Here is a 23,862-nt window from a genome sequence, read left to right as displayed (position 1 = left end):
GTTTCAAAACTCATGAAACTGTCATTTTCCAACCCGTGGATAATTTGCCTCTTATTATTATGTATTTATTACTTAGAGTCCGAGAATGCTGCTGACTGAAGTGGTGAAATAGAAGTATTTTCTGGTGGTAGAATTACTGCTATCTTTGTTTTTAATGTTGTGCCATTTTTAAAAGTAAGTAAAGTTCAGCTGTTTTGTTTTGTTTTGTTTTGTTTTTTGTTATTATTAGCGTAACTATTGTTCGGCTGTAGGATCTGTTCAGAGGGCAGCAGGCTTGTACTGGTATTTGCTTTCTTTTCTAAACTGAAATGCTTCATGTCATTGAGGACCTACTAAGTACTTACACAGCTGAAAGCATCCTGCACTTCTGTTGGATGGTGCGTGGGAGGAGATACATGAGAGGGTTCTGAAAAAGACAAACCCGTTCAAGTGTCTTAGCTGTGATAGGACTCAATATGATATATTGTTATGTGACTGTGAAATATTAATACAGTATGTGATAGGCTTTATCAGGATGATTTGTCTGTATGCTGTTTCTCTAGCATTTTAAGCCTTTTCCATCCAAAACACGTATCACTGAATCTCAGGTCTGCGTTAACTGTCCTAAAATATCATGGCTGCTGTGTCTATCTTACAGTTGATGTGAATCAACTCTGAGTGTAAACAGCTGCTGAACAGAGGTGGATTTCATTCTTTTCAATACCCTGCCTGCTCACAAAGACCAAAAAAACCTGAAAATGTGTCCTGCAATCCAAAACACAGCTAGCCAATCTGGCTTTGGGTTTACTCGTTTAACAGCATTGCCATAACCTTGAAAAATAGGTAAGGAGCAGAGGACATAGCCCAGAAATCTTATTGGGTAAGGGGTTGGTTTTGGATCAGCACCAATGGAAGGGCCTCCAGCTCCTGAAGGGGGGCATCCTTTCTGAGTGGCACAGGCTCTAAGAGCAGTGTCTTAACTCAGCCATGCCATTTACCTTTCAAGTGCTGCAGGCTAGAGGAGTACTGTGAGCATTGCAAGGCTGTAGTAATTGTTCCATATCTATGCCATGGGCAGGAGTAGCATGTTTCTGTGGTGCAAGGAGCCAAGAGCTGCTTCTTTCCTCCCACCAGGAGGCCATGCTTGGGTTTGCATCCCTGTTCCCCCACCCCACCCTGTGCTCCAGTGTGTACAGTATGCTGATAGGAGTGAGTCACCTCTTTTATTATGCTTTGAATACTTTCCTCCCAAATGTAGCTCATTTTCTTCAGGGAGGGGAAAGAATTTATGCTGTCCTGGTTCCTTATTTTTATCAGGGCTCTGCTAACAACTTCCAGCTGAGAGTTCTTGGTATTTTTAGTCTGAGATATTTAGCTATTTGAGCCTCTATACATGCTTTCTCCTTGATATATATTAATTGGGGAGAAAAAATGGCTCTTGTTAGTTAATATATTAATGAGCACTCTTGCCAAATTGTCTGTTCTTAATCTTAGGAGTCTGAACGCTTCAGAATTTTGGGGAAGTCTGAGCTTAGCTCTTAAGTATTTGAATTAGTCTCATTACTCCATTCTGTGACTGATGTTTCTGTACCTATGTTGTCATAGAATGTTAGTCCTTATGTATAGAGGTTGTCTTCAGTATTAAATTTATTGTTATATATATATATATAAAATTAATTTTCTGCTTAAATAGCTTAAGAAGTAAATAGACTAAAAAGAGCAAAAAAATTATAAACTGGCAACTCACATTTTGTCTCTTTGATGTTCTCCTTGTTCCTTTTTTTTTAAGGTCCTTTTGAGTAGCAGAATCCTGTGTCTTAGTGCTCATGTTAGTGCTGTATTGATTGTCTGGCATATGGTCTGATCTAGTCTTTTAATATTTCAAGTATTGAACCTGCTGGCATCTTGTATACACAGCATTTCCAAGTTTCTGGATAAACTTACCCTTCCATGAAATTTATATGAATGCTGCTTTGAAAGAAAATTCTAAAAATATTTTAATATTGATCTTCTGCATTTAAGCAGCGCTTTAACTTGTTTAACCATGGCATTGCAGATCTTACTGTCATCAGTTATTTTCTCTTGTCCTAACAGAATTTCAGATGAAAGGTGAAAAGCTTTGGTAGAGTTGATTTTCTGCACTAAAAACAATAATCTGTTTGAATGTTAACTGTTTACATCACTGGACCAGTATCTTTTTAGACAAATTGTTCTACAGAAACTACTCTTGAGAATGTTATTGCATAGCTTACTGATTATACATATATTTGCCACAGTGAAATGTACCGATTCCACTATGAGCTAGTGCAGTGTCTCTGTAGGACTGCAGGGGGCTGGTAGAAAATTCCATTTTAAATAAGTATCATTTGCTTTTGTGTGTAAGTCTTCCCGTTGTCATCTCAGAGATGTTTTATTATGCAGGGTGGTATTATTGTGTTGCTTTACTCATATCCACTTAGCTATCTGATGCAGTTCTGCAGAGTGAGGGAAATGACTTTGTGCCATCTATGCAGCATCTTTGTCCTCTGGTTGCCAGTCTGATCTGTGGCATAAGTCAGAGCTGCCTGAAGGCTGCCAACAACCACCAGGATGTATCCTATTAATTGGGACCAGCTGGATACAAGTATGTATTGGCAGAATGCAGTAGCTCTTCATCACCCAACTATTCCTTTTGGGAGCTTGAACCTTCCAGTAGCATTTGCAAAGCCGAATTTCTTAAATATGCCATCTAAAAGAGTAGTGGTTCTGTTTTTGTTTTTTTTTTTTTTCCCCTTCCTTTTCTGATTTGTTTTTAAATTTGCTTAATGCTGCCTTCTTAGCTGCTTCCTGAGGTTGGGCAGTCACCACTCCCTATGTAGACGTGTCTGTTTAGCTTCGAGGACCCAGTTTAATATGCGTGCCCCAGTTTTCTCAAAGCACTTAGAAAAATTGTTTCTGTGTGTACTTCTTAAGCAGGAAGAATTTAACCAGGGAGAATTTTTGTTGATAATTGTAACCTTCTTGGAAACTTGCCATTCTACTGCTGTAAGCCATGAGGCCTCTTAAAGATAGGGTTAGGATGTTTTGCTTTTAGCTGTGAGCTGCTTTTTTGTGCTTCTTTGTAGAGAGATGTGTCTCCATTCCACCTTCTAAAAATAATTTTAGGAAACTGCTGTTGTTTGGTATCACCAGTGCATGTGTACCAAGGTGACTGACACTGCCAAGAGGCTGTAGGGCAAGCAGGTTGCAGTCTTTAAGGATGCTGTGTGTCTGTACTGGGGCTTCTCAGTGGGGCCACCAGATGAACTAAACACTTACAGTGTCTTGAGCAGCTTAACACTTACAGTGAGAACAGTCAAAATTTCATTACTCTTAATTGTTTTGTAACAGGTTAAGATGATTGCACTGTTAGCATCTTACTGGACAGTTCCTTGGCTTTTTTATTTGCATATCCTATCCTGAATAGCTTTATTTTCTATTGGCGACTGAGCTTCCCGCGCAATTTGTTTTAAACTGAGCAGCTGGCTCCTTTTCTCTGCTATTTGTACAACTACTTTTTTTGTCTGTCCTTCAGTCTGAGAAGCAATTTGGTCAGGTATTTGGAAGAAAGGAAGATGTTAGAAGTTGCAGTGAGTGACTGGTGTACAAAAAGTGTGTAAGTTGCTTCAAGCGTATATTTGAAATCTGCTACTCTAGTAATGACCAGGCCAAATCTTGCTTTGCTTATGAGATCTGACAATATCACGGTCCATGTGATTTCATTTGTTGTATTCATAGAAGCCCTGGGGAGTGAAATAACTAGAGCAGGAATGAAGCTGTGCTTTCCTGCACAGCACAAGAGAGCATTGTAGCAACTCGGCCACTAGGAAAAATGGCAGAGAGGTTTCGTATGTGTGTGTTTGTGTGTGTTTGTGTGTGTGTGTGTGTGTGTGTGTGTGTGTGTGTGTGCACTTGGGTGTGTGCATATTAGAAGCACAGTCACGTACCAACATTACTGTGACGCGTTAGCCCTTGTAAATAGGCGATAATCATCCTTTCGGTACCGGGTAGGTCGGACTGAGCTGAGCTCTGGGCCGTCAGGGTGCTTGATAATGCCTTTGTTACCAAATACCCTGTTAATCTTCAGTTTCAGTTTACAGGTTTGAATATAGTCCTGCTGTTGTAAAGTTAACGTGTATACATAAGAAAGTTCCTATGCATTGTTCACCTTGAATGAAATGTAAAAAGCCCTTTAGGGAGGCTTATCTTCCTTTCTTATCTGCAAATGTGTTAGAATGCTTGTGAAAGAGGAAAGCAACAGCCTGAAGAGCTGCCAGTTGGCTCTGAAAAGTTGTTTTTAGAAATAACGCATGAATACTTGCGATAGGAGCATTAAGGGAACCTGTTACTCACTTAAGGGTAGTGTACTGAATGCTTAAATTTGGGATTGAAATCACAAAACTAACCATAAAGTTAAAAGACAGATATTCTTGTTTTAGTTTCATTTGAGGATTGTGACACCACTTCAGCATGGTGTCATTCATACCACGTTCAGATCAATACAAAACTGTAGATCGTGTAGGCATTTGACATGTGTATTAGACGCACCCAAAACATTTTGAACAATGCAAAGATATCAAATCTTGAGAGACTGATAACTTTCCAAAACAATAATTCTGTAAAACTGTCTCTCCAACTTTTAGGGGGTAAGACTTGCATATCTTGACATTGTAAGTGGCAACATACTCTTTTATTTCTTCACTGTGTGTAGAGAAAGTTATTTCCTAGTCTGTTGAGTGGAAAAAGAACAGTTTTGAAACAGCAGGAAAGGTCATACTGCTGAGATGAATCATGAGAAATTTCAGTCTCTAGACAACCTTTACTTTTGCATTCCCTTAGACAACATTATTGAAATAGCTATAAGGAGGGATATAAAAACAAATCATTGTGACCTCTTGTATTTTGATTCCAGAAAATTTCAAAGTGCTCTCATATTTCAGTGGATTATTGAAATTGTCACTGTACAGGCATGGTAAAACTCATAAAAGAGAAGCAAATGTTGTCTGACCGTTGAATGTGATGTGAGATTTCTATGATCAAGCAATAACCTTTTTTCTGTTTTTTTTTTTTTTTCTTCTTTTCTAAGTCAATAGTATAAGATTACTAAAACAGAGAAAACTCTTTCCCAGTACCTCTCTTTGTTTTACAGATTGGTCCTCCAAATGAAGCAGAGAACTACAGTTGAAGATGTTTATTTTTGCATGCAATTTTAAAGAGTTGAAAAGTAAATTAAACTAAATATAAACTTCGATTTGCAGCCTGAATGCAGACTGCAGCAGCATTCCCATGTAGTCATACGGAAATGTCCAGCTTGTCTTAGAGCTGTAATGTGGCAGGAATACTAAGAGCAAGCCACCTACAGTATTAGCAGGAGACAGCCCTATGGGCAGGTCCCATGACCTTTGTGGATCTCAGCACTGAGGTGCATGAATAATGAAACAATATGTGCCACAAAATCCTCTTTCTGCCACAAGAAATGGGCTCTGGTCTTAGGGGCTGCCCTCTGTTCTGCAAACACTGGTGGGGAAGATTGCCCTAGTATCTGTGAGCTGGCCTGTGTGTTCCTCCTGCAGAGGAAAAAATGGTGTCTGGCTGGTGCCATTCACCCACCACCCAGCACAGACAGATTTTACCCCTTCTCCAAAACACAATACAAGAAGCCTGTGAGCCAGCATTGTCTTTCTCAGCACCAACAGGGCTGTTACCATCTGCATACAGATGGGATGTATGCTGTAGGGTTGCAAGGAATTTCTTTTTTTCCCATTGCTGGCCACAACAAATCTGGTTACTTAGAACCATGATTGTGATTCAACAGGGGACGTGGTGAGGGATCTAGTGGAAATCAGATGCACAAAAAGTGCAAAGGCCTGCTCAACACCAAGTTCCAGTCATCACATGGGACTTGACAGTTCTAATGACTGGTGCCCATAACAGGCTGCTTTGGAAAAAGAGTTTTTATTAAGGATTATCTTCCTGTTCTGTGATTGTTTTATCTGCAGGGAGGGTTACTGAAATTGTAAGGTTCTCATTGCAGAAGTTTTATAACTGTAGGCTTCATGGAGCCACAGGCTTCTAGCCGGGCTTACTTTGCTGACTTTTCTCCAACTACTCTTCTACCCCCCTTCCTTCCCCTCAACATTTCTTGTGATAATGAGAGACTGAATAGTGTAACTGAGAACACTGTAGAGATCAATTGTGTTTCTAACTGCATCTCTCTGTCTGTTGCAAATTCTTGATTGATGCACTTTGAGGCTTAGGTACCTTTTGTTACGCCTTGCATTTTTTTCAAGGGCATTTCATTTTGGTCTTGGACTTTGTTGGTTTCTTTGTGGTGGAAGATGGCTGAATTCCTGGGATTTAGGTTGCAACCCGTCCACATTTTACTGTGATTATCACAACAAGGCTTGAGTTCTCCTCAAGACAGAGCAGCAAGGAACCACTGAGTAACCATCTTCTAAAAAGCAAGGACGTTCTTATTTAGGTCAGAGGCACAGTGGAGAGAACACATTATAAAGCAATGAGCGGCCTTTAACCATGCTGATCTTGCACAGATTGTCTGTCTCACAGTGGACTTGACAGATCTTTATCTCAGTTGTGCTTGTTTAGTTGTTATTCCAATACATGCATTTTTCCCCCATGTGTTATTTTACGGCTTAAGGATGCTTTCATGGCTACTCAGTGCTCTGCATCTTCAGGGGCTGATCTGCACCCTAGTATTGTACTGTGGACCTTTCTAGCAGGTCCAGATTCCACACAGAATTGTCTCATTGGCCAAGCGGCAGAAAGATGAGATTACATGTACAGGTAAGATAGGCTGTATGCTCTGCATGGAGTGGCTACTGAATTAGCTCCTAATTTGCTGTGATGGCAGCACACCAGGAGATGTCTTCAGTGGACGTTGAAGATCCCATGTTCTGGAGGTTCTGGGTTTATACTTTGGGCTAGTCTTTTGTCTGGTCCTGCAAACTGAACATTCTTCACTGTGTGTAAGGTTCGCAGCTGCACAAGGTTCAAACCCTGACGTTCCACTCAAAGTGGAAGTGCACTTTCATTTCTGAGGGTGGCAGAACTTCCATTTTCAGTCACACAAGAATCCAGTTCACACAACGTGTGGTCAGTGGAGACGACTGGGGAACTGCCAGCCATCTGCTTGTGGCCCAACTCCTGATTGCACCCAGTGCTGTCAGAACATTCGTGCTGTTTTCCTCTCTGCTGCTGTAACTGTCTGAACCTTCATCTGGTACCTCTGTCCATGTCTGGCTCGCTCTCTTGGCTGAAATATGATTCTATGTAATGTTACGTATCACTCTGGTTATTTTTCTCTGTCCTCCTTGCGCTTTACTCTTACCTGAAGACACATGTGTACTGCCTTCAGTGTTTGCTTGCTTTTCTTTTTTCCTCACATATCTAAAGAAACAGTGCTTTAAAAAACAAACAAACAACAACAAAAACTCCACACACTTAAAAAACCAACCAAACAAACAGAAAAACATCTTAGGTGTGGTGGTCTTCTTCCTTATGAAATATAGACTTGTTTTCTCCTTTATTCAGATTATGTAGTCGCTCCTTTGTCAGCTTTCATGTGAACTTTATATGCACAAGAACTCTTTTTTTCCCTCACTGTTGCCTGCTTTTGTGTTGTGAGATGGTATAGAAGACGTAATTTAGATCTGAAAAGGACATTTTATTATTTAAGACAGGCATTTTTCACTTGCACAAAGAGCAGCCTTGGATATGATTTATAGTTTCTAATTGACATAAAATAGATGAGTAATTTTGAGCTCCATGAATTAATTTTGTGCTCTGGGCCTTTGTTTTGTGTTTTATTTTCCCCTGGTGCTATGTATTTTTCCTGAATGAATCCAGACTGCTGGGAACAAGGAGTTAAGAAGCTGTGCTGTATTCTTTCTGATACCAGGGTGGCGGTGGGGAATTTTTGGCATTTGCTTGTAGTTTGTTGCTGTGTTCTCTGGCAGATTGTGCTATCGAAGATAGGCAAAGTGCTCTGTAAGCCTACTCACCAGTGATTCCTGTGTTAGAAGTTAACATCTTAACATCCTCACATTAGATGTCCTAATATGACTCAAGAAGGATTTTTTTGTTGTAAGGAGAATTCTAAGTTCAATAAAACAAAAAGGCCAAAACCACAAGTTTAGGCACTGTCGTAAAGCTGTGGTTGATTACTCACTCACTGAGCTGGAGAAGAATCCCAGGGAAGTGGGGTGCAGAGAACAGATTTGAGAACTTAACAAAAGTATTTGTTTTGTTGTTAAGGAATTTGTCTTACATTTTTTGCTGCACGGTATGTATTTGCTTTAAATTTCATGTAGTTCTTACATGAGAAGAAAAATGTTAGTAGTGAGGGCTGGCCAGGAGTCAACAGAGCACCCTGCACATAGTAAATGAATTACTGATGGCAGAATATATAGAGCGTTAACTACCCTGCAGGAGTGATAACATACAGTACCAATTTCAGCATCTACATTTAATTCTCTTTTTTTCTACCCAAATGAAGGTATGAAACACATGAAATGAAAACAAATGAAACACATATTATTCCTAAGATTTTCATACTGTCAATCAAGGAGATTTCGGGGAGCTTTGGCTGGGGTGGTCTGAGGAACTAGCATAGTTCTGATACCCCCTCAACCCACACCTGAAGGGGAGAATGATGATTCTAAGTGTGCAGGGCTGTTGCCTGGAGGGTCACTGAGGAGCTCTTAAGTGCTGGTAAGAAGCATTGGTGTTGTTAGCTCAGTGTGGATGTGAAGAAGGTGCACGTGAGTTCTATAAATAACGTATGGGCAGCAACCTGTCATCTTAGCTGCTACCTGGAGTAGCTTGTGCAGATCATGCAACTGGAGAGTGGGATTTTCAGAAGAACTTAGCACATGGGCTAGCTGCTGCTGAGAAATTGGTGCTAAAATTTACCTTCAGTTCGTTGGTGTGGCTGCCTGTCTCTGTAGCAGCTTGTTTTCTCTCAGAATTGGGTAGTTTAGATGTCCTAAGTGGAAAACTGAATTTATCTGATAGCAGCCTGACAGAGGGATAATATTTTATTGTACTTAAGCAGGATTCTAGTTTCATTTACAGTGAAATCTTAACCAACTCACATACGTTTTTGTAAATTCCATTGCATATTGCTGAACTCAGAGATAAAGGAATTGCTGTGCTATTTCATTAGGGTTTTGTATCACAAAATGCATATTACTGTTACGTTCTTTAGTGTATTAAGTTTTTTTGTAAGCAGGGCTTACTTCTTAATGCAACAGTTAAAGTACTGCAGAATGTTTTGTTGTGGAAATAAGCATCTCTATAAAGCCATAGTAGTCACACTTAATGGTTAGGGTATATTTATAAATTGTTTATAGAGGGCAAATAAATAATTAATGTCTGTTATTAAATAGGTTACAGGCATGAATAGAGTGTATTATGTATGGCAGTAAGCACACCAGTAGAAGGTGTTGGAGGCAGCGTTTTGTCTAACTGTTGCACTAAAGTCCGTAAGAAATGACCATTTGTTAAAACATGCATTAAAAATGTAATACGTCATGCACATTTATAAATACCTTAATGTATAATATCATCCCTTGGCTGTAGCCCTCCAGTGAAACCCTGCTGGGAAGGGAATGAGGCAGCGGAAGGTTTTCAAGGTGACAGCAAAATGCAGGGCTGTGAAAGTCTGGTGCTGTGCTGACAAGCTGTCTCTTTGTAACATACTAATAAGAGGAAATTTGGAAAATGAAGTGTTTTGCTTTTTAAATACCTGCAGGATCAAGTTGAGCATCAGTAATTTAAAACAGTGTTTTGTAACTTGAGTGCAATATTTAGTCCAATCTTATTTAGAAAATGAAAAGGAAAAAAAAAGAAGTATTACTGACATGAATTAATTTCTGTTTAAACTGGAAGGTTTTTTTTTTGTTCATGGTTTTAATGCAAGACTTGTGTATATATTCGTGCTCTGTCTTGTGAACATGTTTTTAATTTTTCCCTTTTGAGGACGGAAACTTCTGGAGATGTGCTTCACATCACACCCAGTGAGAATGAGGAGATATCCTGAAGCTTTTTGTTTTGGTCATGGGGGAGGTGGCCCACCGTTTTTTCTCTAATGGTAACTGCTTGCTGTCATTCATTTCAAGCAGAGTTCATCTGCTGGCCTGTCTTTTCTAACCCTGACGCAGATTAAGAAGCTTCAGCCTTTTGGGAAGGCCTGTATCTGTGTTTCTTTGGGAAGGAAACTCCACTACTGTTGAACAGAAGAGGAGATACCATAACCTGGTGCTATCCTACTGTTGTTTCTTCTGTTGCATTTACCTCCCTTCTTTTGTCACCGGGATAGCTCTATAGAGAAAGTTTTACATACTTAGAGTTCCTCTTCTGATATTAACTTTTCTGTTTGTTACAAGGTGAAGCCTTGATGCCCTAGTCAGAACCAAGTGATTGTTGGTCTGGGAGTTGAGACAGATTGGTGATGATAGCTTATTGCACAGGGAAATCTCTAAACACATCAGGTCCCCTGCTTCCAGGGCATAATGGAATAATAACTCATGTGCTTTGGAAGGGATGTATGAAAACAGGACTGAACCAGCTGATCCTTGAGGTAGCAGGCAAAATATATTTGAAGAAGTCTTAAAACCTTTTTTCCATGCCTCCTTTTTTTTTTTTTGTTTGATTCTTTGATTTGTTTGTTTCTGATAACATTAGTAGCCTGGGAAAGATATTCATATAAAATGCTTCTTTTCCTTTTGCTCGGCAGGTATGAGTCTTGTTTAGGATAAAACTGAGCAAGGCAGAGTTCTTGCTCTGATATCTGTAGTTCTCACATGCAGAGCAGACAACTGCTTATGTTGAAAAGTGCTCTTAAGAGTTTACAGAGTAAACCAAGATTATATGTGTGTTGGTTTTTTTTTTTTCTGGTAACAAACGGGTAGATTGAAGAAATGATGATGGAATGAATGAAGGATGGAGTAGCAGCATAACCATTGCAGTGTGTGTGCATGTAGTTTTGTAGTTTGACATCAGATCTATTTAATGCCATATAAATAACTCAAGTCTGCTTCAAATAGTGTGTAAACAGCCTCTCAAATGCAAATATTTGCTGAATATCAATATTTGTATTTAACTGTCAAATGAAAAACATGAAAGTTGTGTAAGTCTTTAATCATCTTTCCTATGCTCACAAGTAGTTTGGTCAAAATTCTTTAAAATGACACTGAGAAGAAATTAAACATACTCCTTAGTAGTCTGAACTTGAGCAAGGCAAAGTAGTATTTACATTCAGTAAAGCATTTCTAAGTGCATTTTGATTGTCAAATTTATTTTGCACTATTGTTACAGGGCATGTTTAGGTGAAATGCCACTGATCGTATTTTGGTAAATGTGTTCGAAAAATCTTGCAAGCGCAAAGTTTTTGCAGAATACTCATCAGCATTTCTTAATCGTAAACCTTGGATTTACTAGGACATCTTCACTATTTTTTTGATTATAGTAAGAAAACAGTAATAAGTACTGCTTTGCTGGCTGTAAATGGCATGAGTTTGTAGCCTCTATGAGCACTAGTGACTTCAAGGTTTGCCCCCACATCCATCCGGCTTTATTAATTAGGTATGCAGCACTGAGGTGCATCAGCCTATGAAGCATAAGCCTCAGTGGTGACTTCCGGAAACGCGAACTGTTTCATTTCCAAGAACCCCATATGGTTTTGATGTTTCTTTTTTTCTTCTTCTTCTTCTTCTTTTTTTTTTTCTTTGTTTTGTCTTGTTTTGTTTTGTTTCTTTTTTTTCTGGAACCAGTGCCATGCTCTAGCACCTTTGCCTGTTGAAATCTATCATTTGACTGGTCACTATCCTGCTTTGGGCACATGCTGCTCATGCTGCCATTGCATCTCAGCAGTAATATTGGCAAAGCTGGCTGACGTGTTGTCTTTCCTGACATTCCTACTTGTGAGAAGTCCGTAATGTTAACTTGAAGACTGAACTGGTTTATGCCATCGAAAGACAATTCTGATATGGATCCAAGTTGAAGGAGGGAAGATTTAGGTTGGATGTTAGGGGGGAAGTTCTTTACAAGGAGAGTGGTTAGGCCCTGGAACGGGCTGCCCAGGGAGGTTGTGGATGCCCCGTCCTTGGATGTGTTCAAGGCCAGGTTGGACGGGGTCCTGGGCAACCTGATCTGAATGTGTGTGTTTGGTGGCCCTGCTAGGCAGGGGGGTTGGAACTACATGATCCTTGAGGTCCCTTCCAACCCGGGTGATTCTGTGATTCTGTGATTCTGTGTGTGATTCTAGTAGTTCTGGTAATGCCTACTTACAGAACTGTGGAAATATAATTTGGGGACCTGGGCACACGGAAGAGTGGAATGTAAGGTAACCTCTTCTGAATTGTACAGAAATGTATTCATAGCTTGTGAGAGTAAAATAATCAGCCTGAAGTGTGTCCTGTACAGGACTGTAATTTTTTTATGCCCCTATCCTTTTAAATTTGAGTTTAGAAACAAGAAGTGGTCAGGCAGAATTTGTCTGAGAAATAGTTTACTTGTTTTCTCTTCCGAGAAAATTTTGAGAAAATACAGCGCTTTATCATTCTTCTTTAACCTGATGTCAGCCATGAGTGTGGAATCAGATACTTTCACTCCTATTGTCTAGCATCTGGTTTCTTCCCTTTGAAGACCAACAAGCATCAGCAATTTGAGGCTCAGTATTGAAATCTTCTAGACTTCTGGTCCAATGTTTTTAGGATAACTTCACAAGTTTAGGATTTTATTGTTGCTATTTTGTTTTGGTTTCCTTTGTTGCAACACTTAGTCTGATTTTCAAGTACCTTCTTTCTATGGATAAAATTCTTTCTGTTTGGAAAGCATCTTCCTGTAAAATTTTTTCATAAGAAATTGAAACCAGTATTTTTTAATGACATACATTTCAAAAGAAAATATTTCCAGTAAATTCCCCTTTAGAGTCCAAGTGGATTATCTGCAAGTTTCAAAATACGTGCGTTTGGTTAGCAGTTTCCCTGAGCATGTTGAGAGAGGAGTTGACGTTCAGCAAACCTGTCATGCATGAGCCCTAGCCTGCAGCTGGGTGCTTGAGCTTATCTGCTGTAGTGGCTGAGTGGAAATGTTGAGTAAGCTGGGGGTCTTGTATAATCCTTCTTGGCTCCAGTCCAGTTTGGGGAGCTGCAGAAGAACACCTCCAGCTGCCTATTCAGCATGTTTACATCAGCCAGCAGAAGAAACTGCAGGCAAAAACTTTGTAGCAGGTTATCCAGATGTGTGAGAACTCAGCAGACAGGTATAGCAGGGTTGGCAGCCCTGTGACAGATGATTACTGTGTCTGGCAGTACTTAATTGTATGCAGCTGACCCAGGGATGGGTATGGCAGTGATTTAAGGAGAAATACTGCGCATGGGGCTTTGGAGGATTGATGTATGTGTCCTGAGAGCTTCTGTTTATATGCTTTTGGTTGTGATTGGCTACTGTTTTGCTTTTCTCTTTTAGAGAAATGCCTTGAATTCTTTCAGTGCAGGACTTCTTGCCTATTGTGAGGAGCAGACTTGGAAGACAAGGGTCCATTCCCAGTGATCAGCATAGCAGTTCATTGTTTTGAAAGGGAAACTTTATGATTCAGTCAGATAGGTCATCTTACTGGACCCCAAGTTTTGAGTCCTGAAACTAAACAGCACACCCTTGAAGACTGCTTCTCTAAGCGTCCTTGACAGGCAGGTGTTGACTGAGCCAGCACCATCCCATAAGCCATTAAGCAGACTTGCAGTGCTCCTGGCCTATGCAGATAAACTGACATAGGAAGAAATAAAGAACTCCGTGAAAGTCAGTGTCATGGTTGTTGTTGTGTCATCTGCAGCTCTGGAGTCCAAAGCATTCAAAAGAAGTGATGCAGCTTCTCAAACAAATAAAGCAATTCTGAACTGGGTTAAGGGCTTTAGAAAAAGCTTAATTTATCCCTCATACAAGCAGTGGTGCTCAGAAGTACAGGCCCTATCTTTTGCAGGTCAGCGGCAGCCCCTGACGATGCTAAGACTACAAGAAGTGATGTAGCACTGAGGAGGCTTGGAGCTGCTTTGGCAGCCAGTGCTGCCACTGGGTGCCCCGCTTCCTTTAGACAACTTCCTGTAGCTCTTCTGTGTTCGGAACATTTTTGTTTCCTGTCTGAGCGTGAGTGAGGGAATTGTCCAGTCCTCTTGCCTGTAACACCACTATCTTACTGTAATGTTCCTTTGCCTCTTGTTTTGTCTTTTATATGCCTTTCTGTTGTTGTTTCAAGTAGTTCAGCTTACTTTTGTTGCTTTCTAGAGGTGGAAAAGAGGCAATCAGAGAGACTTCTCCGCATTTTCTTTTCTTTGCACTTTTTGTTTTTTATTTAGTAGTAGAAATCCACTTTGCTGGTGTTGTGAGGCTTGTTCTTGCTTCCATCAAAATGTCCTTGGTAACTGAAACTCATTTGGCACTTTTGCCTTTCTACTTTTGTCACTACATGTTTGTATTGTTCCTTAATGCATGCCTTTACTTTCTTTTGTGTTCCTTCTTTTTCTTGGATCAGTGGGGAATTGTTGATGAAGCCAGAGTTACTTTATATTAATTCCTGTCTTTCTTCCAATGCTATTTGACACTGAGTTTTTTTTTTTAATAAAGCTTGAATCGTCTTATAATTGTATTGTACTTTCTCTTCAGGTTATCTGTTTTTGAGGACACTCTTTCCACCAGTTCTCTGAATTTGTCTGGTGTCAGGTCTGCTAGCTGTACTCCGATGCTTTCAGACCTCCTTTCTCAAGAAGCTGTCATTTTGTAATTGTTCATACTTACTACTCTCTGCTGTTACTTTTTAGATAGATATTGGGGGAAATTTGTTCTCAGTTTTCTCATCCCAGATGGTTCCTTCAGTATTCATGAGGTAACTCCTTCATGCTAGTCTCTTCATCTTTTTCACCCTACTCCTTTCCTGTGTTTCATGTGTGCTGGTGGTTTCTTGAAGTCAGCTGTTCCATTCTCTGATGCTGATGCCCATCACTTTAGCTTGCCATTGAGATAATCTGCCATCTAAGTTTACTTGCGAAAAAACAATGTAACCTTTGCGTAAGTAATTAATAGCAACTTTATGTGCTATTTAAGAAGTATGCTGCTTGTTAGTGATTTGTGTGGGGTCAGCCATTATGTGCTCTAATGAAAAAACCCCACAATTTTTTGCCTAGCCTTTGTTCTGATCTTTAAGAAGGAGATGGAACTGCGAGTCCTGTAGATGTCTTACTACCTAGAGTCCTCACCTTTCCCTTCTTCACTTCACTTGAGATAAAACTTCCTCTGTCTCAGCTCCAGCTTTCAGGAGGGGGTTTAGTAATATGATGTTGAGGACCATATTTAATACTGATATCAACCCTCTATTTCCTGAGAAAAGCTAGGAAAGCAACTGGTAAAAACCTGAGTCCTTGCCTTTGGCAAACAGTGCTTCAGCAGTGATGATCTCAGCAGCCTACACACGGCACTGATGGATTAATGAAAAGCCAGTTGCTGTTTTTCTGCTGGTGTATAAATGCAAACTTAACTTTTCCTCATGCGTGATGAAGATATGTAAAGCCTGGGCACATGCTGCCCATTAATTTTTCTATTCAGTGCAGCAGGTGAGCAGTGAAGCCCAGTTTTTGTGCTACTGTGATCAGCATCAGCCTAGACGGATGAGGATACCAGCCTTTTAAAGCAACCTTTTGACATACCTAACAAGTGGTTCAAGGCCAGGTACCACCTACTGATAATTCTATGGCAAATGTATAGCTTTAAACTCTAGATTTTTAAAGGCTGTGCTGATGCTTTACTCTCTGTCAGTGACTCTCCTTAGGACATTTCCATGCTGTTAGCTCTGCTTACTGCCAGGGCAGGATGCGTTGCTATAAACTCTTTAACTGTAGTAAATTACATACATGGGAAAAAAATAGCATGTAGAAATCTGTTACTATCCCATTTGAAAGCAGCAGGGAAGACCATGGTTAGCACCTTTATTACTGGGAAGTGGGGAACCTCATGTATTTATGACGGTGTTGAATTCTCCCAGGTTACATTTTAAAATGTGTTTTGTCACTTAACATTTTTAGCTGTCATTTCCCATATTTTATAGTTGAGCTGAACAGTTGGGATGACTTAACTGGAATGTGAATAAAAGAAGAACGTATGAGCCATGGATCTGAAGGGAGAGGGTGCAGATCCTTCAACCTGCACAAGAGCAGAGGACCCTTTGTAATGTGGCCTCAGAAATGATGTGTCTGAGTGTTGGAGCTTTCTAGATCAGTGACATCGGGTTGGGGAGGCAAAGGGGAAGAAGAGACTGCAGAAGCACGTAATTTGTTTAAGGAAAAAAAAAAGGTAGTATCTACTGAGCAAACTGAAAGAATGGAACACTGGGAAACTGTATAAGAAACTGAAAATACAAAGTCAGTTTCAGCATGTTTCACTCTTCATTTGCATCTGCCATTTGGAAATGAAAGTAAAAGTTTATTTGTGATGATTGCAGCTGTTAATGCATTAGAGATGTTTAATGATTTTCACATAGCTATTCTGTGGGAATAATGCTGTATTTCGAACAGACCAAGAGAAGTGGGCTAAAAGAGAAGCGTATCATTTTGTTACACCAGCCAGGCTAGAAAAAAGTTGACAGTTTCAAGTGCACAAGCCTTGCTTATGGAAAACTGAAGTTCAACAGAAAAGCTTTTTGAGGTGTATGTGTGCAGAATATAAGTGGAAAAAAAAACAAAGCTTTTGATTTGAAACATTACAGGTCACCAAGAAAATCTGTGTTCTTATGAAGGATTGGGAATTTGTGAATTAATGGAAATGGAAATTATCCCATTTCACACGAAATCTTCAGAAGATTTAACAGTACTGCAGTATCATTGAATCATAGAGTGGCTTGTGTTGGAGGGGATCTCAAAGATCCCCATGCTGTGGGCAGGGTTGCCATCCAATAGATCAGACTGCCCAGACTGCCTCCAGGGTTGGGGCATCCTCAACTTCTCTGGCTTGTGGATTATTATTATTATTATTATTTGTTATTTTTTCAGATGTTTTAAATCTGTAGAAATCTCTACAAGCTGAGACCTCAGACTAAAATGCTCAGCCAGAGTCAAACAAAAGCAACATGCAGAGCACTATGCAGTGTGACATTTTGGCACAAACCAAGAGATCCTTAGCAGATGAGAATATGTAAAACCATGCAATGCATGCTTTTGGGAGAGACTGCAGATGCCACCACAGAATGTAATTTCTTACAAAAGGAAGGAAGGAAGGAAAGGAAGGGAGGAAAGGAAGGAAGGAAGGAAGGAAGGAAGGAAGGAAGGAAGGAAGGAAGGAAATCAGCAGATACCAGTTATCAATTCAATAATTAGTTGTATAGTGGCACATAAATTAGCATGTTCCTGGAAACAGTTAATGCTCTTGACATCTATGGGAGATTCAGTAGTAAGACATAAATTATCCTGCAAAATCTGTGAGTTCTGAGTGCATGAGTAAATTGGAAAAAAAAAACGCACAACAGCATTGTTTCTATTACCTCTTCAATAAAAGGGCACTTAGTAAGCTACAGCTGTTTTTAACACTTGAAGCAGTACATAAATCAAGGAGGGTGTGCCTGGCATTAGTGAGCATGTTTTTGGAGTATCTTCAAGTAGCAGGTAGAAGGGTGACTAGAATTGAGAGCATCTTCCCAGAGCCGTGATAGAAGTCTTCCTTCTGTAAAACCAGAATAAACAGGGAAGCATCATCTTATTCCAAAAGTGACACCAACCTGATGGAAGACATGAGGCCTCTGTTTGATAAGGCATTGAGCGTAAGCCCCAAGTGGACATGTGCTGGGAGAACTCTTCCTGCTGTATACAGAGAGAAGGAGAAATGAGTGGGTATGAATACTGTCAAGTATACACACTATTATGCTCCGTGTGTTTGCAGGGCTGTGGTAGGAGCTCCCAGAAAAAGAGGGGCACATACTTAAACAAACGTTTAATATCACCTTTGGGAAATGCTGTTTCCTTAGACCGGTGTTTGTGTTTTGCTTAATATGTGTGTACTTCTAAGAAAACTGATCATGCTGTAGATAGGATAGGCAGCACTGGCACAAATGTAGTTTTTGAGCTGGAGAGAAACTGCGGACTGGCATGGTTAGAGAATTTTGAAAGAGCAGCCTGTGAGCCTCAAGCTAAACAAACAACATAAATCACACGTAGGTGGAACGGCACGCCCAGGAGGGCTGATGCACAAAGGTGTGCACTGAGGTACCTCTGCAACACTGACGCTTTAATTGACCTACCTGCCCAAGCAAATGGAAAAACATGCGTATTCTTGGGCACAGCTTTGGCTTGGTGCTGCAGAAAAATATGTAAAAACGATACATAGATTATATAATGATATGTAAAGATGTTAGAAGAATATATACGTATGTATGCATGTGTGTAGAAATGATTGTTTCTGTGATTAAATAGTGGAAAATGGGTTGTTTGGCCATGGCATGCAAATCTGCTCAAAATTTGATACTTCTTGCTATTAGTTGAAACTGACCAAAAGCAGCTTCCCAGAATGAGCTTTAAAGCTACTAAAATGATGGATTCAAGCAAGTTTGCTCAAGAAGCCTCAAATTAGAGATGTTTTTAATTGTTATATTTAAAATACAGATTTAGTGTTGCTGTTTACAATTTCAGAGACTGAGGTATGTATTTTGTCATTTTGTCAGAGAGACTCCAAGGACACTCTAGATTTGAAACAATTTCTGCATACCTTTATGAAACAAAAGGAAGAGAAAAAGCTGCTTCCCTCTCTAGGTCAGACGACCAATTCTGGAAAACTGCAGGTCTCGTGGAACAAACAGAAGCTTTTAGGATCTCCTCAGTGGAAATGCTTCTAAATGTTACTCAGTTGCCTCATCCTTCTTCACACAAACTAAAAATTATGAGTATTGATTTACTAATTTTCATTGATTTTAATTACAACTTATTTTTATTTTTAGGGCGTTACGATAGAACTTTCCACATGTAACAAGATTAAAAGTAACACAGAATTTGTTTTGCAATACTCAGACCTAGAACATTCCAACAATTGATAGTTCTATTTTGCTGTTTACATCCAGCAATCAGATATAGTCAGCATAATGCCTGCTGCTGGCAGAAGGACATTTCTGCAGTGTGCACTAGTTCACCACTGCAGACTTAGTGAAAAAGGAGCACCAGTTGCTTAATGTAGAGTAAGCTTGCCATAGGAGTTAGGGGAGGCAGAATACTTGAACCATGCTTTGAAATACTGCCAAATCTGGGGAGCTGGAGGCTTTTGCTCTACCGCATTGATTTTATAACTGTATGGATAATGGTTATACACAACTGTATTCTCAGTTAAAATACTTATGTTTTAGATATGGCATGTGGCGAATTAAACAGTGGAAGTAACTATACTTCTTCTCAACTGCGTGAAGCTGTGTGTAATAGTTGCCTACTTCTGGCAGGTTTATTGGACATCTTACAAGAGAAAGTAGAAGCTAAATTATTGCAGTTCCTTGCTCTTCTAAGCTCAGCTTTAGATGTGACAGAAAAACGTGGCCCTCATCCTTCTATTCTTTGTCTCCTTAGAAATAGCAGTACACCAAACTGGGTGCTTGAGCTTCAGTCTTAGACGGAGAGACTGAAACTGTATTAATACGCATCTTCTTGTAGAGTTAAACAAGATAATAGTGTTTCACCTGCATTCTTTCCTAAGATTTTTTGATAATGACTTCAGACTTTTGGTTCACCCTCCACACCAGTGAATCTCACTAGATTCTGTCATTGAAATTTCACCAAAGATTTGGATTTATCTTTTTTTGTGAGTTGTTCAGGTGTTTACCAGACAGAAACAAGAAATGTGGGTGTGCAGGTAGAATGTTCTTGCTTCTTGCAGTATTTTCTGTAGGCAGCCAACACCTGTTCATCTGAAGAGCCAGATGAGTAGCCCACAAAGCAGCAGGAAGGCTTGCTGGGACGATGGAGGGAGTGTGACTCAGAGCACCCAAGTGCCAAAGATAGACCAGGTGAACACGTTCGTGATGCTTGCATCTTTCACTGCCTTTTATGGGAAGCTGGGTGTTGTAATCTTTGGACTTGAAATCGGGAGCATTTTTCTGCCCAATTTTAATCAGTGGTCATACAGCTGTATAGCTTGGATGTAAGCCTTCCTGAAGTTAATAGTGTATTTCCACCTTGACGTGTGACACATCATTTGCACAGCACACGTAGAGCTGTTACTGTTTATTTCTTGGAGATATTCTTGCAAAAATTAGTTAATCAGGACCCCTTAGGTGGTTCTTCACTTCAAAATGTAGTCGATATTTCTCCTGTAAAATGTGTGAATAACTTAAGAAATAAGAGCATTGACTTCATGAAAAATACAACAGCTCACCAAAATGACATAACTTTTTTTTTTTTTTTTAAATGTAATGAATGTATCATCAGGTCTTAGATGAGTGTGTGATCTAGCTGCCTTGGCAGGATGGGGGAGCTCTGGCATGCAGCATGTCTTCAAGAAGAATTACTTCAGCATTGTGATGAGCTGATCAGAAATATTTTTTACTCATGTTTCTCATATCACAAGTATGCAAATGTGAAAATTTAACATGTCTTCTTGCTGTCTTTACACTGTTTCTCACGTCAGCTTAATGGGTGAAGACTGTCTTTTAAAATGCCACTTCAAACCCAAGTCCTCTGGTGGACTCACTACTATTTTCTTAGTCTTCTGCTGAGACATGTAATACCAGTTCATTAATTTCGCACACTTGGTTTGTGGCCATTTGTATATTCTCCTTGTGTTTCCTGTGGGTAAGTTAAAGTCACTGTCCCTTCTAATCCTTCTGATGCGTCTTTTTTGATTTCTTTGTTGCCTTTCCTCAGAGCATCAGTTTCCATTGATCCTCCTGCTGCAACTAATGCAGTAGAACATGAGTATCTTTCTCTTGATCTCTGTGGTAAAAGCATTTATTTCTGAATGAAGCTGTAATGCTGTTAACTTCTGTGAAGCCTTCCTGAAAGCATAATTGCTAGGGATGGACAAGGATCCATTTAGATCAGACACGCGCCCACCAGCTTGATGTATGTCTGTGGTAGGCCCTGAACTTGGCTCTCCTGTCACTGCCATGATTAACACAAGTTTGGGAGCCTAAGACTTGTAGTATTAATCAGTTTGACTGTCCCTGTGCAGTGCTGGCTAAAGCTTTCCAGAGATGGCAGGCTGAAGAAGGTACTGTCTCTGCAATAAACTCCTGGGTTTTCTACTTCTGGTTTGCCTTTGTGGCGTAGAAAGGATGGGATCACACAAATCCTTTTATCTGGACTACAGGCTTCATGTTTTGATAAGAACAAAAAGAGGAATTTCAGAAGACAAATGAGGTGCTTTAAAGTGTTAGTAGGGATTCAAGTCATCCTAGCTATTGTAGAAAGAGTGCTTCATCTTTCTTAGATCTTAGGTTTTGTCTACAGCCATTTAATGTGTAAGAATTGAGTGATAGCTGAACTGGAAAGAATCAAGTCAGAGAAAGTGGCTTTTTTTTTTGCCAGATGTGGTTGTTCTTTTGGGGTGGGGGGCTGGAGTATGAGAGATCTTCTGTGCTGAACTCACAAGGGTGCATCCATGTCCACCTAAGTGTTGGAGAGGAACGTGGTGGCAGTACTGCATGTGTGAAGCATAAATAACTAATGAAAACATCCACTCATACGTTTTTAAAATTCACTTGTTACAGTTTACTGAAATAATTACTGCTCTGTCAGTGCCGTGATGACAGTTATCTCATATTGCAAAATGTTTTGAACAGTAACAGGAAAAGTACATATTCTCTGCCTCTATGCTTTGTTTAGTTAAACTACGTATTTCAGGATATGAATAGTAAAATATTCCAAATAGGAATGGTGGTATATCACAAAGTAAATACAAATAGAGTGTACTTCTTTAATACAGTTCAGCTAGCAATTTTGAAAGAAATGCAGTATGACTTCCTTTTCTTCCCTTGCACTGAAATGTTTTATAGACAATTTTTAAGCATCGTTATTAAATCAAACATTCGAATGGGATTTCATTTTGAAAGACTTTAAATGTACAAGTAGACGGGGAACTCTCTAGAGAGTCAGCTGAAGAATAGGAAGTGCTACTTTTCTCACTCTTCTAACTCAAATCTAGCCTCTGTTAACAGAAGCCTTGCTGCTTTTGCTTTCCCTTTTCTTGGGTTTTTGGAGTGGCCTTCTCAGTCCAAGGTCCAGTGGGACCTGAGCCCTTCTTTAGCCACGAGATCTTTTTTACACAGCTGTTGTCATCAGAGCTCAAAGATGCCCAAGTTTGAGTAAAGTAAAAAATCTGTTTACTTGAGAGGTGTGGTTCTCTTACAGTAGATATGTGGTTGTACTACAGTAGGGATGTGGATTCTAGGATTGCTTTTCCTTCTGCAGCTTGATGTTTGCATGTTCTTTCAGTAAATGTGAGATGTTGTTCAAGCCTGCTAACAGTCTGACATGTTCCAGTTGTCCTGGAGAAATAGTGGTGCTGTACAAATGAATATATTGTATTTACAATTAGCGTGGTGTATTGTGGGCAAACACGGAGCAGCAGTAGGTCAATAGTTAGCTAACTGGGAACCTGTCCAAACATCATTAAAAATGTTGACTCTAAGTAATTTAAGGTTTTAATAATATTTAATTAACCTCTATTTAAACAACTCAGCTCAGATTGACCTATATGTGTAGTTTAAAAGTTCTGTTATGAGCAATAGATTTGACATTTTTGGTACATAGTAGTTTCTGAAAGGAAATAGCATGCGACTCAAACCTGTTGAAATCCTATCTTCATAAAAAGAGAAACGAACCAGTACACAACCTTAAATACTGTCTCTTTGTTTGTTTGTTTTTCAGGTTAGCACTGTACGTATATGAATATCTGCTCCATGTAGGAGCACAGAAATCTGCCCAGACATTTTTATCGGAGGTATGTTTTCTTTGTCTCTTTTTTTCCCTTGCACAACTTTCCAGTGTGTGTGCAAGTGAAATTAAATCTGTGTTGGTTTAAAATAAACAGCAATGACAATTTTGCATGTCTGTTTATGTTGATCAGCATAGACTTCTGATTTTGCGAAAAGTGAGTTTGCCATGTCATTTTGCTTGCCTTTGCATAATTACTTTTGCTGTCATTTGTTAGCCATGTTGTCTGATTTGGTGCTACACTGAAAAAAGGTTTATCTATTTTCTGTAATAAAAGTGGGTGATGGAGAGCACATCCATTGTACTCCTTCGTGATACTGTTGGAATCTCCAATCTGAATAATGTATCCTTTCTAAATACATGGCAAGCAGCTATTTTACACTAACCTCACTGCATATTCCTACCATGCTTCTAAGTGCTTAGCTTCTTTTCATCTGGTGAAGCCATTACGTCTGTAACCACTTATGTCCTGTTTCTTAAGCACTCTTCACTTCTGATGCAATTTTTACTATCACATAATAGTTACCGTTTTTCATTGTAGTTATGTACATATTTTGAAGATGTAAGTAAATCAATTTTCTTGAGTATTCTACATTTATTCTGGGATGCAAGAGTACCCGAATATATGCCAAATCTATTGAGGTTTTGGGGTTTATTATTGTTTTTAATACGTCTTTGATGAGAACATATAAAATAGTGGTAGTAGTTGAATAGTGAGCAAAAGTGAGAAAACCAGGCAGCATGTTGTAGTAGGAAAATTTGCTGCTTCAACTGATCCTCCTTCAAAACTAATAAAATTTCTACACTAGTGATCACATTTTGGAGATTGAAGAAGGCAGAATGAGTATAGGAGGGCTGTTTCTGGTATTTATAGACAATTCATGGAACGAGGGGCAAA

The 23,862-nt window shown here is 39.6% G+C and overlaps 1 protein-coding gene across 1 annotated transcript in view; it reads left to right on the top strand.

The window, feature by feature from the left end:
- Window positions 1-23,862, top strand: part of SSBP2 (single stranded DNA binding protein 2) — a 160,517-nt gene that overhangs the window by 15,996 nt on the left and 120,659 nt on the right. Inside the window, exon 2 of the mRNA XM_042822758.1 lies at window positions 22,899-22,971. Coding sequence (XP_042678692.1) covers window positions 22,899-22,971 — 73 coding nt within the window. The remainder of the gene's footprint in view (window positions 1-22,898; window positions 22,972-23,862) is intronic.

The sequence above is a fragment of the Centrocercus urophasianus genome, unplaced genomic scaffold, assembly GCF_019232065.1.
Source record: "Centrocercus urophasianus isolate 14NV4802_14NV808 unplaced genomic scaffold, USGS_Curo_1.0 seq_21, whole genome shotgun sequence".
In the NCBI taxonomy this organism is placed as follows: Eukaryota; Metazoa; Chordata; class Aves; order Galliformes; family Phasianidae; genus Centrocercus; species Centrocercus urophasianus.
This window is presented reverse-complemented; position numbering and strand designations above follow the sequence as displayed.